Genomic DNA, 16075 nt, shown 5'->3' on the forward strand with positions numbered 1-16075 from the left:
CCCTTGAAAAAGATTAGTTTACTTGCAGAATAAAAAAAAAATTCTTGATAATTTACTCACCCCCATGTCATCCAGATGTTCATGTCTTTCTTTCTTCAGTCAAAAAGAAATGAAGGTTTTTGAAGAAACATTCCAGGATTTTTCTTCAAATAGTGGACTTGGAGTGGCAGCTAATAGGTTTAAAGGGAAGTTGTATGCAATCCTTATCAGCACTATAGTGTATACACACTGACCCACACTGCGTTCACCTCCCTGGTCAGAGTTCTGGCCGCTGGAAGTTTTTCAAGAAAGTAGTCACGGTTAGTTTCCGGGGCCTCAAAACTGTGCGTTTTAACGTGAAAAAAAAAAAATACGTTTCAAAGCTTGATTAATTTACATCACAAAAAACACTCCTGACAAAAATCATACCTCAGTTTTAATCGGCACTATATTCTTTTCGTTTCCATCAATCCGCGCTGCTGTCAGTTCGCACGTTCCGATCAGCTGTTGATAGCGCGACTCGCTGACATGTCTGACTACGAAACTTCTGATGATGAAACCAATTTTAGCACAATGTCAGACGGAACAGACGATATATATATTTTTATATTAGACCTCGTTTCACGTGATTTCCACAGGAGTCTAAACATCAGATTGTTTACTGTACAGTTTAGACATGGGATCTCCAGTCCTCGTGAGCTACTGTCTTGCTGGTTTTAGTTTTTCTCTGATGCAACACACCTGACTCAAATCAACGGGTAATTAGCAGGCTTGTACAGAATGTCTCATTTGAGAAAGGTGTCCTGTCATAGGAAAACATCGAGCTGCAGGAATGTAGCTCACGAGGACCGGAGTTGGAGATACCTGGTTTAGACCTACCTGTATGTGACTTCAAGCACACTTATAAACACGATGATACCGACACACGTTCCGCATAGTTACAGACAATAACAAATATAGCAAAGCATCATATTTTGTTGTGTTATATAGATTCAATTAAATTCATTAGTTATGACATTTGCCGATTTTCTCACCACATAGACAGTCGATTATTGTCGATGCTATCACTGCCCCGGTTAGAATATTCTCAGTGTAACGTTAGCCTAAAAACCGACGTTAGCTTCAAAATAAACCTGTCGTATGCGACATAAAGTTAGTAAATAGAGCTTACCCGTGGTACTGGTACAGCAGAACTCTTTAAAATCCGTTTTTTGATTTTTCCTCCTTGGTTGGGGATGTAATCGTCTTCGCTGAAGTGAGCACTGCACACACGAAAATCCTTGATACTGGATATTTTAGCTCCCGCAGAGTAGCCGATGGCAACCAGCCAAAGCTGTCTCATAACTATATCAGAAACAGGAAAACGATGGAATCTGAACGGCGATCCCTGCACATTCTTGTGGTCACAACCTGGGAATTTACAAGTTCGCACCATTGTTAATTTTCTACTTTTTACGTCGTTGTCATTCGAGTGTGTAATGGAACAGCTGATCGGAACGTGCGAACTGACAGCAGCGCGGATTGATGGAAACAGAAAGAATATAGTGCCGATTAAAACTGAGGTATGATTTTTGTCAGGAGTGTTTTTTGTGATGTAAATTAATCAAGCTTTGAAACGCATATATTTTTTTCACGTAAAAACGCACAGTTTTGAGGCCCCGGAAACTAACCGTGACTACTTTCTTGAAAAACTTCCAGCGGCCAGAACTCTGACCAGGGAGGTGAACGCAGTGTGGGTCAGTGTGTATACACTATAGTGCTGATAAGGATTGAATACAACCTTCATGTCTTAAATGCTCGAACTATCCCTTTTTAAGGTCTAAATTGCAGTTTTAGGGTGTGTTCACACTTGGTCCTGGCCTGCTTACGTTCACACTGGCATTTTTGACAGCGAACTTAAAAGATACCGAACCTAATAGTGATAATTTCATAACATAATTGGTCTGGTTGAATGACGTATATTTTGTGACGGAACTCACCAAACACTCCAAACAAAAGAAAAACGTGTTCGACCTAAAGTGGCCTAAAGATAAAGTGAGTTTATCACCTGCTAACTCACAAAAAAGAGCTCATAAAACGCACTTTACCTCATTGTTGCTCCATGTTTTCCCTCTGGATACACAGCTTGTTCCCTTCATAAAATCTGTCGCATCTTGTCGCATCACTTTTTGTTTTTGGTTCGTTTAGAAGTATTTGGTCCATGTTGCATTCATATTTCATTCGAACCACACCAGAGGTTGTTTGGAAGCGGACCGAGACCCATCTTTTTACTGGTCTTGGCCCGCTTGTTTGGTGCACGGCAGGGTTCGGATGGCAGTGTTCACACTTACTCAAATGAACCGCACTAACAGAGCAATCGCACCTGAATTCGTTTTAATCGTACCAAACATGACAAGTGTGAACACACCCTTAAAGGGCTCTACATGATCCCAGCTGAAAAATAAGGGCCTTATCTATTGAAATGATTTTCATTAAAAAAAAAAAAAAAAATTACATACTTTAACCACAAATGCACATCTTGCATTAGCTTAACTTCACGGATTCCGTAATCATGTTGGAAAATGTACTTTGGTTTGAAAAACTTTTTCTCAATTTCTCCTCTAACTTCAGAAACATCCAACATCATTGTTTTACCATTTTTTGTAAGGGTAACAAACCTTTTGAAAACACTGGGTCAGTACTTCTGCCTACGTCACACAGCTGGGATTGTGTAGAGCCCTTTGAAGCTGCATTGAAACTGCAATTTGGACTCTCAACCCATTGATCCCCACTGAAGTCCACAATATGGAGAAAAATCCTGGAATGTTTTCCTCAAAAACCTTAATTTCTTTTTGGCTGAAGACAGACTTGAACTGGAATATTAGATAAGTCCAATAAAAAGTCAATGGGGTCCAATATTGTTTTTCATTGTATGGACAAAAATAGTTAAAGCATTAAATTCATGTTGGGATTTGAACTAAAGATACAGATAAAGAAAGTTTGGATTTATTTTGAACATTGAAGCATTGTTTCCCCTCTTTTTTTTTTTTTTTCCCAAAAAGTTCCAGCATATATCAAAGTAAAATGTTTCCAAAAAAACATAAAATTGCACTTTAAGGAGGTATGTTTCAAGTGGCTATATGCGACTATAATTTAGTATATCGAATAAGCTTTTCCAAAAATCAGTCTATTGATGATATAACGGACAAGACGTATTCTGAATCCATCACAGTCTAATCTAGAACAATTTTTTTTTCTTTTTAAAAAGAGAAAAACTAAAGGCAAATGGTAAAATGGCAACAGTTCGGTCAGTAGGACAAAGTAACAATGACAACAGATGTATTTTCCACACAGCAGCCTGATTCTCGTTTTAGATGGTAATTGTTAGCACTGACCCTCCAGTGTTAGTCCATCCTGGTAGTCTTTGTTGTAAGAGTAGTAGTACAGATCATGACGAACAGCCATAAGGAGTCCTGGAAGTCCTCTACTGCCACCCAGCTGGGGGGAAAACACCACATTTGGTATTGAGTCTTTCCCTGCAGGATGAGGTGAAGGTATCGTCCTAAGGAGACGGCTGTCCTGGAGGCTCCAGAGTCGTGTGTAGCAGTCCTGACCCACTGCAAACGACACACAATGAGATGTGGTACAAGAACTAAGATAGAACAGAACTGAAACTGGTTTGTATGAAAAAGATGTACCAGCAAGCAGCAATCCTTCTGGCTCATTGACATGAATGGGTAGGTGGGCGTGTTCGTTGTGGTGTCCTTCGTACTGTTTGACGGACCGCTTAACGCGGATGTCCCACAGCTTTATCTGTTCAGCGACAATATGAAGGGAGATTAAAAATTAATTAATAATTCAAAGCTCTAAATTGTTATTAATAGCACAATGGTCAGTGGTCATTTGAGTTGTTTATCATAGACAGACCTTGCCCAGCATGTCAGCAGCGAGGAGGTAGTTCTCATCCTGTAGCAGTTGGATCGAGGTGATGGCTGACTCCTGGAAGAAGCGGCTGGTCTTCCAACCGTGACTGCGACCCCTGTCACGCTGACGCAGGTCAATGCTGAAGATCTCTCCCGAGCGACAGCCGTTGAACAGCACGGGAGCCTAAAATACAAGGCGCATGGCACAAATTGTTGCACAGATATATAAAAAAAAAAGATATATTTTTACTAGTTTTTTAGCTTATGTACATAAAGTAAAAAAGTGAGAGAAAATTGATCAAATTTAGAAAAGCTTTACCCTGCAGAATGTTATTAAATGATTAGTATACGGCAGAATTAGAATTTCCTGGTAATTTACTCCCATGTCATCCAAGATGTTCATGTCTTTCATTCTTTAGACAAAAAGGAATTAAGATTTTAGAGAATTAAACTCCAGAATTTTTCTCCATTGAACCATTTGATCCCTTATTGAAGTCCACTATCCTGCAATGTTTTCCACAAACACCTTAATTTCTTTTTAACTGACGAAAGAAAGACATGAACATCTTGGATGACATGGGTGTGAGTAAATTATCAGGAAATTTTAATTCTGGAGTGAACTAATCCTTTAATGACTTCGAGCACCTTTAAATTACAGTAAAATTGAGGGAGACTGTAAAGTAGGAGACAACAGAAAGAGACAGACATACGGAGCCCCTTACGTCAGCTCTAGAAGAAAAATAATTAATCCATGGGGACGGTTTTGCAATTCGTTCCCTCAGTTTATAAACTGTACTCACAAATTCTTAAACTGTTCCCTCGGTTTAACAAACCATGCCCACGAATTTCCAATCCGTGCGCTCAGATTTTGTAAACCGTACCCTCGGATTTTGAATCCGTACCCACAAATTCATAATCCGTGCGCACGCTTTCGTAATCCGTTCCCACAGTTTGTAAACTGCTCTCACGGATTTGTGGCCCCGCCCCCAAATTCAACCAGGACACCTGTTTAGGTGCTGGATGCATTGTTTTGCATTTCTTAAACTTTATTTCTCAGTAGGCTATATGAGACTATGCAACACTGACAAAACAGAGTTTTTAGCTTTATTTATATTAATCACCAATAGATTAGCTGCCAAAACACCATGTATTTTATCCTATTGGTTATTAATGTAAAATAAACGCTAAAATAAAGCCTGTTTTGTAAGTGCGGTCATTGTACCAAAATAAAATAATAAGTGAAGAGCGCTGTTCAAACGGCTTTGTTTTATTTAATAATATTTTTCAAAATATAAAATTACCTGAATTAAAAAAAAAAAAACAAAAAAAAAAAAACGAGTTTTTGGAGAGGAGAAGGTAAAAAGCAATACAAAACAAATAATGTACAGGTTATGTTGCCATTCCTTTGCTCTCAAACTAAATGCAATGTAATAATAGGCCTTATTAAATAATAACATTAATAGTGCAGCATGCATCTAACTCTGGGTGAAAAGTTTATCATAATCACAAATCCGTGAGAGCAGTTTACAAACTGTGGGAACGGATTGCGAAAGCGTGCGCACGGATTATGACTTTGTGGGTACGGATTAAAAATCCGAGGGTACGGTTTACAAAATCTGAGCGCACGGATTGGAAATTCGTGGGCACGGTTTGTTAATCCGTGGGCACGAATTGTTAAACTGAGGGAACAGTTTAAGAATTCGTGAGAACGGTTTATAAACTGAGGGAACGAATCGCAAAACCGTCCCCACGGATTAATTATTTTTCTTCTACAGGTGACGTAAGGGGCTCCGTACAGACATGATGTTACTTGTAATAAAAAAATCAGCTCTTTTCCTCACCCTCAGGGCAAACTGTTGAGCTAGAACATCACTGCCTGCGAGGTACGTCGCTCTACGTCCAGTAACAGCATCTGTCACAATCACTCGTCGAGAAAGGCCTAGGTATACAAAAGAAATCAAATGCAATAAACTGTCCTATATATGTATATAGAAAACATGCATATAAATAAATATACATACATACATGACAAAGCAAAAACCAGATTTGCAAATTTTACAAATTTATTAAAAATAAAACACTGAAATAAGTACATTGCATAAGTATTCATACCCTTAACTCAGTACATAGTTGAAGCACCTTCACAGCCTCAAGTCTTTTTGGGTATGATGTGACAAGCTTTGCACATCTGCATTTGGCAATTATCTGCCATTCTTTGCCTCACCTTTTCACCTCTCAAGCTCTGTCAGCTTGGATGGGGGCTGGCAGACATTTTCTAGAGTCCTAGTTGTTCCAATAGTCTTCCATTATGGATAATGCTTCTGTGAACCTTCGATGCAGCAGATTTTTTTCTGAACTCTTCCCTAGATCATTGCCTTAACGCAAGTCTGTCACTGAGCTCTACAGGCAGTTATCTTGACCTCAGTTTTTGCTCTGATATGCATCTTCAGCCGTTAGACCTTTTCTAAGAGGTGTGTGCCTTTCTAAATCATACTCATTCAAATGAATTTTCCGCAGTTTAACTCCACTCAAAGTGTAGTAACATCTAGAAGCAATATGAATGCTCCTGAGCTAAATTTCGAGTGACCCAGAAAAGGGTATGAATACTTATGCAACGGGATCTTTTCAGTTTTTTATTTTTAATAAATTTGCACAAATGTTAAAAACCTATTTTTTGCTTTGCCATTATGGAGTAGGGAGTGTAGATTGATGTGGGAAAAAAGTAATTTAAAGTAGTTTAACATAAGGCAGCAACATAACAAAATTTGAAAAAAATGAAGGGGTATGAATAATTTCGCAAGGCATTGTGTATATATATATATTATTATTATTATTATTATTATTATAACAGTCAATTATAATAATATTTTGCAATATTACTGTTTTTACCAACATATTGGTCAAATAAATGTAACCAGTGTGAGCACAATTTTCATTTCAACAGCATACTGTAGAAACACATACAAAAACTCACCAGTGCTGAAGGTTTTATCAGCCTGTGGGTTGAGGCACCATGCACATGACCAAGCTGTGGAGATCTTAAAACTGCACAGCATCCCTGGTTGATCTGATAAAAAAAGTCATTTCAGTTTAATAAAGGGAAAACAAATAAAAAGTGTTTTTAATTTAAAACTGTGGGAGACCCAAAAGGAAAAGATTTGTACCTGGATTGAAGTTGCTGAAAAGAGAAGCAGGCAATAAGCTTACGCAGCCTGGGGTCTGAGAAATGCCCACCAAACACAACCTGAAAAGACTTGTCAAGAAACACTTCCTTATTGATTAGAGATGCTTGTGACCATCTGGTCATTGATGAATTGTCATTAGAGTAAATATGCTGGTCTGCTCCTATTTTAATTATAAAGGCTATGCACTTTATTCAAACTAAGAGTTCACAGTTAAAGGATTGGTTCACTCCAGAATTAAAATTTACTCATAATTTAGTTACTCTTATGTCATTCAAGATGTTCATGTCTTTCTTTCTTTCTTTAGTCGAAAAGGCTGGTTTTTGAGGAAAACATTTCAGGATTTTGTCCATATAGTGGACTTCAATGGTGGCTAACAGGCTGAAGGTCCAAATTGCATTTTCAATGCCGCTTCAAAGGGCTTTACACAATCCTAGCTGAGGGGTTACGCATTTCTTTTCGACTAAGGAAAGACATGAACATATTGTATGACATGGGGGCGAGTAAATTATCAGGACATTTTAATTTAGGAGTGAACTGATCTTGTAACAAAGTAAAATCTGAATGAAGAAAGAATAAATGTATTACAAACTAAGATGTTAACCAATGCTAATATCCACATATCATCAGCATAAAGTGTTTAAAGTCCTCCTCTGCCTCCACATCTGTTTTTTGGTAATCTTAACAATTACCTGACCATTTATTTTAGTGGTCGCCGATTATGAAAATTCCTGAAAACTGACATCCCATTAAGTTTTTATTTAGTAAAACAGCATTACAGATCTACATAAAAAAAAAAAAAAAAAAGCATAAAAATAAATTAAAAGAGTAGTTCACTTTGGAACAAAAAATTACAGATAATGTACTCACCCCCTTGTCATTCAAGATGTTCATGACTTTTTTTTTCCAGTCTTAAGGAAATTATGTTTTTTGAGGAAAACATTTCAGTACACTTCACTCCATACAATGGACTTCTATGGTGCCCCCGAGTTTGAACTTCCAAAATGCAGCTTCAAATGGCTCTAAATGAAAAAGAAGGGTCTTATCTAGCAAAACGATTGGATATTTTCTATACTTTCTAACCTCAAATGCTCATCTTGTCTAGCTCTGTGTGTACTCTGTGTAGAGATTAAAAAGTATATAAATTGTAAATTTTTAGAAAATAGCCAATCATTTCACTAGATAAGACCCTTCTTCCTCGGCTGAGATCATTTAGAGCCCTTTGAAGCTGCATTTAAACCACATTTTGAAAGTTCAAACTCGGGGGCACCATAGAAGTCCATTATATGGAGAGAAATCTTGAAATGTTTTCCTCAAAAAACAATTTCTTCACGACTGAAGAAAGACAGACATGAACATCTTGGATGACAAGGGGGTGAGTACATTATCTGTAAATTTTTGTTCTGAAAGTGAACAACTCCTTTAAGATTTAGCTTTTAGCATGTGAAATGTGTAAAGGATACAGAACATGAGAGTCTGTATGTGTCACAGACGCCCAGCATACAGAGTTCACCTGAAACAAAATAAAAAAAAGAAAATGTTTTCAGTGATTTGAAATCTTATTTTTGGTAAAAGGAATTCATTTTTAATTCCCCAGGTTACCTTGCGGTTAGTAAAATAAAGGTTATCGCACATCTCCACTGAAAGAGAGCCTTTTCTGCAGCCGTGGAAATTCATAATGCCGTACTTGCAGCCTCCGTGCGACACATCGTTTACTGTGAAGACTCGCTCACAAGCTGAATCCGCCTAATAAGATGCATTCAGAGAAAAAAAGGAAAGGAAAGCACAGTCTGAAACCACAATCACTGCCAAAACTTAATCTTCCTTCTGCTAGTTTTTTAAAGAACAGACAACTGGAGGCCAAAACCTCCAGTAACACCTGCCAGCAATCCACTTCCATGAAAACAAAGAGTAACCCACAAACGGTTTGACTGTTCTCAAGTTCCTTAGCATAACAGGCTGTATTTCCTTTGAGAACACATTTAAATGGACTGAGTTGCCTTTGAGTTTTAAGTTCTTCCAGTAAATAAGAAGAGGCTTACAACAATAAGATGGAAGTTGTCTGTGTTTGGGCTGGTGGAGTTGGAGCTTTGCACCTCCAGCCTGTGACGCTGCATCCCGCTGACTTTCACTTCATGGATCAACCTGCAAATGAGAAAAGCATTGGAACCAATGAGAGAACCTGGTAAAGTGCTTTCTGAAAAAAGTTGTGTCCGTAAGATATTTTATGTCATACCGAGAATAGGAGCTTGGGGGCAGCAGACCCAGATGTCTCTTCTGTAACAGCAATGCAGAATTCAGCCCAGTCCTGGGAGCTTTCTGAACATATTAAGAAGAAACAAGGAGACAGTGAATACCTGCACATCTCAATCCTATGATTTATTACTGCAGGTATGATTTTACATCAATAGATTTCTTTCTTAAAATTTTACAGCTGGAATTTAGGAATTGAGAAATGAACATATAAGGGCCGCTCTACAGAATTGGTCCAAACTGATGTCCCACAACCAAAAACAAAAAACAAAAACACATTTAAAAAGCATTTAATTATTCAAATCTTGTTTACTAAGATCCTTTTATTATCTATTAAAACCCACAATAATATTTAAAATATGTGACCCTGGACCACAAAACCAGTCATAAGGTTAAATTTTACAAAACTGAGATGTATACTTCATATGAAAGCTCAATAACTAAGCTTTCTATTGATGTATGGTTTGTTAGGATAGGACAATATTTGGCCGATACATCTATTTGAAAATCTGGAATCTGAGGGTGCAAAAAAATCAAAATACTGAGAAAATCACCTTTAAAGTTGTCCAAATTAAGTTCTTAACAATGCATATTACTAATCAAAAATTACATTTTGATATGTTTACAGTAGGAATTTTACAAAAAATCTTCATGGAACATGATCTTTACTTAATTTCCTAATGATTTTTGGCATAAAAGAAAAATCAATAATTTTGACCCATACAATGTATTTTTGGCTATTGCTACAAACATACCCCAGCGACTTAAGACTGGTTTTGTGGTCCAGGGTCACATATCAGTAAGCTTAATTTATATAAAATCTAAAATTTAGTGGTGGGTACTTGCAATTGGGAGGTGGCTGTCCCAAACCCTAACCCCTAAATTTTAAGTTATGAAAATGATATTTAAATACTTTTGCATTTTATTCCATTGTTGTTTTTAAATCTGAAGTTCAAAAAAAAATTTATATTTTCTTTGTAAATTATGCAACTTTATGTAAAAAAAAAAAAAAAAAAAAAAAAATTGTGCCCCACATTTTCATGTCACTACCACAACAGTATATGTTTTAGTCTATTGGCTTTGACTGATTTTAACTACACCCCTACATTTATGATCAGGACATTTTCATGTGTCACTCTCTCTCATAGCTACATGGTGAATAGATAGGCCCCATTATTTTGAGGTAAATGTGTTCAAAAGTATGAAAAATCTGTGTGTAACTTTAAAGAATGTCACTACCAAACATCATTTTTCTATAATTAAACACTTTTTGGAGTTATTCCATAGCATTTAGTTTTTATGTGTACAACTATTCAGAACTGTGCTAGTTAGCCATGTGCTGATTAGCATCTTTGAACTAGGTTCATATCTAAAATTGTCACCACCGAAACAGTTATGACCGAAACATTTGGTGAAGTTTCTGTTTTGATTTCTGTAGTTTTTTTGGGTGTTATTCCCTAAAATTGTCACTACCGTAACAGTCACAACTGAAACACGTCATCATTGTTTCGGTAGTGACAAAAGGGAGCGCATAATCTTTTATTTGGGAGAAATAAACAAAATTTCAGAGGTGTAAAAAGTACTCAAAAATTTTACTCAAGTGAAAGTACAGATACTCAGTGAAAATTTTACTCAATTAAAAGTACAAGTATCTGGCCAAAAACATACTTGAGTACAAGTAAAAAAAGTACAACTTTAAATTATACTCAAGTATTGAAAAAGTAAAAGTAATTTTTTTTTCCTGATAGACATACAGACATATGGTTAAAGGGAGAGAATGAAACAAAATGCAATGGCACAGGTTAAACACGTATATCTAGTGCAAGAACAACAATTAAAATGAAGCACATCGGGGGAAAAAAAATACAAGAAAAGGAACTTAAAAAGGAAACTCCATCTTTTCCACCCTCACGCCATCCCATATGGCTTTCATTTATCAGATGAACACAAACTAAGTGTTTTAGAAAAATCTCTTAACACAAGTGTAGGGGACATCCAAAAATGACACTTCAAAAACTATATACAAAGTGAAAATGACAGTAGTTTATGCAACTCATGTTAATGAATCAGGGTCTTCTTAAGTTAAATGAATAAGAATACAAATACTAATATTTTACTCTTGACCGTCGTGTTCACTTTGGGTGGTTTCTGAAGTGGTCCTGTCCCCTTGCATTATATTCACTAAAAATCTGTTCATGTTCATCTAAAGAAAGAAAGTCATAAACATCTGGGATGACAGAGGTTCAGTAAATAGTGAGAGAAATTTCATTTTTAGGTAAACTATCCTTTTGAAGAGCAAGATGTGATGCAGAGGCTAGAAACATATTTCAGACAGAATACAAGAATGTGTTGAATTAATGAGGCGAGTCATAGAATTAAAACATAAAACATTAACATTTTCTAAGGCCACTTTTTTGTGTTGTCTATTCAACGTCACTGTCTGAAAGGATAATTAAACTTTTAATTGTTTATTTGGGACATTTAGGTTTTTTTTTCTCAGCAAATACCGATAAATAATTATTTGCGACTAATTAGATTAATTAATGAGCAAATAATGTAATTATTAAGATGAAAAAAATATAAATTCCTACTGAATGTGTCATATAACGACATATTGTAACTGCAAACTATCCACAATCTGGTAAGAACATGACTAAACATGAATTACAATTAATTTAACATACAATGTTTATTTACATACTTTTTTTTTTTGGAGATTTGTAACATTTATGAAAAAAAAAATTCCCACAAAAAATATTAATTGTATTTAAATTCTTATCCCTGATTTCATTTGCACTCAATGTTGTGCATTCAGCTAATATATTACACAGCTAATAGCTCTATAAAAATAATGAACAAATAATGAATAAACGTTTTTGGGGGGAAAACGCAATTTTGCTACGTCAGTATGTTTCCTCAGATTTGATGGTTAAGTTTTAAAGCCAGCCATTTATTTACCTGATAAAAGTCATAACTAAAGTAGCAATGTGTGTGCTTGATGCATGAAAACACTGATCATTGATTGTCACGTCAGGCATGCTCGTTTGAGCTTCCGTTTATGATATTTAATGTGCATAAGATACAATAAAAATGTAATGTACTTTTCAAGATGAAATAAAATTGTAAGGAGTAAAAAGTACTGTTTTTTTCTTCAGAAATGTAATCAAGTAAAAGTACAAGTAGTCAGTTTAGTTTGTACTTGCATAAAGTACAAATCTCCCAAAATAATACTTACGTTCAGTAATCAAGTAAAATTACTCAAGTATTTTACACCTCTGCAAAATTTTAGTGCAGTTTTGCAAATTTTTAGTGTTTTAGTAGTGTTTTAGTATGTAGGTTAAAACTCTGTAATGTGATGCGGTCGCTACCGAAAATGTGCTGTCACGACCGAAACATGGGATGTTTTGTCAAAAAAAAAAAAAAAGATGTTATGATAGTGTTTGGTTCAATGTATATTCAAACTACTGAATCCTTAAAGGGATAGTTCACCCAAAAATGAAAATTAGATGTTTATCTGCTTACCCCCAGGGCATCCAAGATGTAGGTGACTTTGTTTCTTCAGTAGAACACAAACGAAGATTTTTAACGAAAACCGGTGCAGTCTGCCAGCCAAATAATGGAAGTGGATGGGCACCAGAGCTTTAAAAGTAAACAAAAACATGCACAGACAAATCCAAATTACACCCTGCGGCTCGTGACGATACATTGATGTCCTAAGACACGAAACGATCGTTTTTTCTGAAAAACTGAACAGTATTTATATAATTTTTTACCTTTGATACACAGCCACGTCCATCTGTCCTGAGCACAGCTTTTCTTCCGGCTCGTTAAACGTGTACGCACTCTGGCGTAGTATACGCAAACGCCGGAAGGGGAAACCGGTGAAAAGTCCCGGATGAGTTTGCGCAAGCAAACGTAATCTTTTAGCTTTAAATCGGTTTGAACAATCGGGATAAGCCAAAATAATTGCCATTTTGAATAGCCGCTATACCCACAATCTCTGTGCACTGTGTAAAGATGAGTGTTGTATACATGCGACAGATCGCTTCCGGTGTTTGCGTATACTACGCCAGAACGGGTACACATGTAACGAGCCGGATGAAAAGCTCGTGCTCAGGACAGATGGACGTGGCTATGTATCAAAGGTAAAAAAATGATATAAATGCTGTTCAGTTTTTCGCAAAAAACGATCGTTTCGTGTCTTAGGACATCAATGTATCGTCACGAGCCGCAGGGTGTGATTTGGATTTGTCTGTGGATGTTTTTTTTTTTTTTACTTTTAAAGCTCTGGTGCCCATCCACTTCCATTATTTGGCTGACAGACTGCACCGGTTTTTGTTAAAAATCTTCGTTTGTGTTCTGCTGAAGAAACAAAGTCACCTACATCTTGGATGCCCTGGGGGTAAGCAGATAAACATCAAGTTTTCATTTTTGGGTGAACTATCCCTTTAAGTTTGAAATCAGTATGATTAACTTTTTGCCTTTTAAAAAGAAAATTTGGATTTAAAATACAACAAATCTCATAAATCACACCTGAAATATTGTTAAAATAAAAAATATTTACATTTACAAAGAAGATGCAAGCAAAATCTTAATAGGTCAATATAACCCTTCTAATTAAATTATATATTACTGTGTTTCGGTAGTGACAAATTTGGGGAGAGGACAAATATCCCAAAACTTTCAAAAAAAAAAAAAAACTGCACAGTTACTAGAAATGTGTACCTTGGATATTATACAATTTGTATACATACAAAATTTGTGGAAAAAATATATTTTTTCCAAGACTGACATTTACAAATCTGACTGTAGAATTGCCCATAAACTTCATTTACGTACAGCTAGGTGACATATACTGTACAGTACTTCCCCAACTCACCTTTCGAGGACCATCATCTTCTGCCAGCAGTGCTGATCTCTTTTTCTCCTCTTCCTTTTTCTGGAGCCCTTCTTTTGTCAGAGGATTACAGTTGTTGTGCCCAGGCAACAATCGGAAGTAGCGATTTTTCTCGGGGTCAAAATAGAAACCTGGCAACTCTATAAACAATAATAGATAATGGTTAAGTGAATCGTTTTGGACTGACAGGACCAAAAGACATGAAGGGCAATAATGTAAAATAAAAGTTCACCTGGTGCAGATGAGGATGCTGAGGATGAACCTGCATCACCTGCTGCACTGTCAGAACTAGAAAAATACTAATGTTAATTGTTAATATAAAATAAAATACAAGGCTAACGGGAAGAAACTGAACTGCCAAAACCGCTGACTCTAGGTCTCAATACTTTTGTATGAACACGTGCTGATTTGGAACACACCACACATATTAAAGGGATTGCTCACTAAGAAAAAAATATCCTGTATGACCTTCTTTTATAGAACATAAAAGATGTTATGCAGAATGACAGCATTCACTTTGACTGCATCTTTTGTCTATACAATAGTACTGAGGCATTCATTCTGCTTGACATCACCTTTTGTTTTCCACAGAAAAACTCAAACAAGTTTGCAACAACGTGAGGGCGAGTAAATGACATCATTTTTATTTAAAGGAGCGTCTGGGTGAAAAATGATCGACTCAGTGTGTGTTAGCTACCTATATTCCTGCTCATCGTGGGCTGAACGGTGTCTGCTCCGCCAATGTGACTGACTGTGCTGTCGGTGACGGTCCCTGCCACTCGATCGCCAGTTACTCCGGTTCATTTCTACTTCTCAGGAATCATACCAGTATACCTGCTAAATTAGTCAAACCAGATCAATGTCTTTAAATATACATAAAGAGAACAAACTGTGTATTCATTTGTAGTTTTAGCACACATAAATGAAAACCTAAACTTTTTGGAGCATTGCTCAGAAAATGAGCAGTGATGAAAAACACTGATTTGTTATGGAGCTGAACAAGGAGCTAACATGCTAAGACTACTATTATAAACATTTACGTGGCTCATTTATGCCACGTGAATTTATATTAACGGTTGTAGAAGATAATTTACGTTAATATATATATATATTGATCGCTTAAATAAGTTGTAACTTTATGTAAAAAGGAGTCGTAATAAACTCACCTGATAAAGATGCACTCGTGCTGACTTCTTCCTGTTTGGAATTATGATTTCCTCATGACACCGATAATTCCCGCCTGCTTACTGTTCATTGGTGGAACTCCGAGAGTTTTCAATGTGATTGGATAATGAGCTGTCAATCACGCCAGGGGCTGTCTCGTTGATGTACAAAAACATTCACGAAGCTAAAGAAATACATTAAAATGTGAGTAGTTATGATTAACACAATGTGAATGTGTTTTAATGATGTATGTATTTAAATTGTAAAAATACTGATATATAAAATAATAATATTTTATCACTTATTATTTATATTACCATTGTTAATGTTGTTAATAAATTAAATTACATTTTTAGATTTAAATAGATTTAAATATAATCACCAAGCACAATTATGTAGCTAGCAAGGTGCAATAATACAATTAAAATAAAGAATCTAGTTTGAACTAACAAATAAACGTATTTTATTAAGGCTACAGGAGGCTCTTATTCTGCCGCTGAATGTAAAACATAATATAAAAAAGGGTTACTTCATCTCTTCAACTTGCCAAGCAAGCAGTCTAAGTAAAGATGTTTAAATAATTTTTATAATTTTGACAGCTCTCAGAAGCCACGCCCAGATTGTGATTCCTAGTATTGTATTGGCCAGACTGCCGGACACTGAGGTCCGTATTGGCTGTTTTTCTTTCACAAGGTTCC

General features: G+C 36.1%; 1 protein-coding gene across 1 annotated transcript; it reads right to left on the reverse strand.

The window, feature by feature from the left end:
- Positions 1-2942: 2942 nt before the first annotated feature.
- On the reverse strand, positions 2943-15411 carry wdr21 (WD repeat domain 21). The gene is made up of 14 exons (XM_073816674.1): positions 15380-15411; positions 14911-15050; positions 14446-14501; positions 14196-14353; positions 9300-9382; positions 9106-9208; positions 8666-8809; positions 8527-8576; positions 7046-7125; positions 6856-6948; positions 5723-5820; positions 3886-4065; positions 3657-3771; positions 2943-3575 (listed from the first exon to the last, which is right to left on the reverse strand). Exons 2-14 carry the CDS (start codon positions 15015-15017, stop codon positions 3343-3345), a joined length of 1500 nt encoding a protein of 499 aa, XP_073672775.1. The 5' UTR covers positions 15018-15050; positions 15380-15411; the 3' UTR covers positions 2943-3342.
- Positions 15412-16075: the final 664 nt, after the last annotated feature.

This window comes from Garra rufa, chromosome 13, assembly GCF_049309525.1.
Source record: "Garra rufa chromosome 13, GarRuf1.0, whole genome shotgun sequence".
Lineage (NCBI taxonomy): Eukaryota > Metazoa > Chordata > Actinopteri > Cypriniformes > Cyprinidae > Garra > Garra rufa.

Excerpts from the sequence above, each read along its gene's own strand:
- wdr21 (XM_073816674.1), bottom strand. The coding sequence starts at position 15,017 with ATGAACCGGAGTAACTGGCGATCGAGTGGCAGGGACCGTCACCGACAG. Across the intron at positions 6,949-7,045 it reads TTTCAGCAACTTCAATCCAG|ATCAACCAGGGATGCTGTGC; the intron begins GTACAAATCTTT and ends TTTTTTTATCAG. Across the intron at positions 4,066-5,722 it reads CTCAACAGTTTGCCCTGAGG|GCTCCCGTGCTGTTCAACGG; the intron begins GTGAGGAAAAGA and ends CTTGTATTTTAG.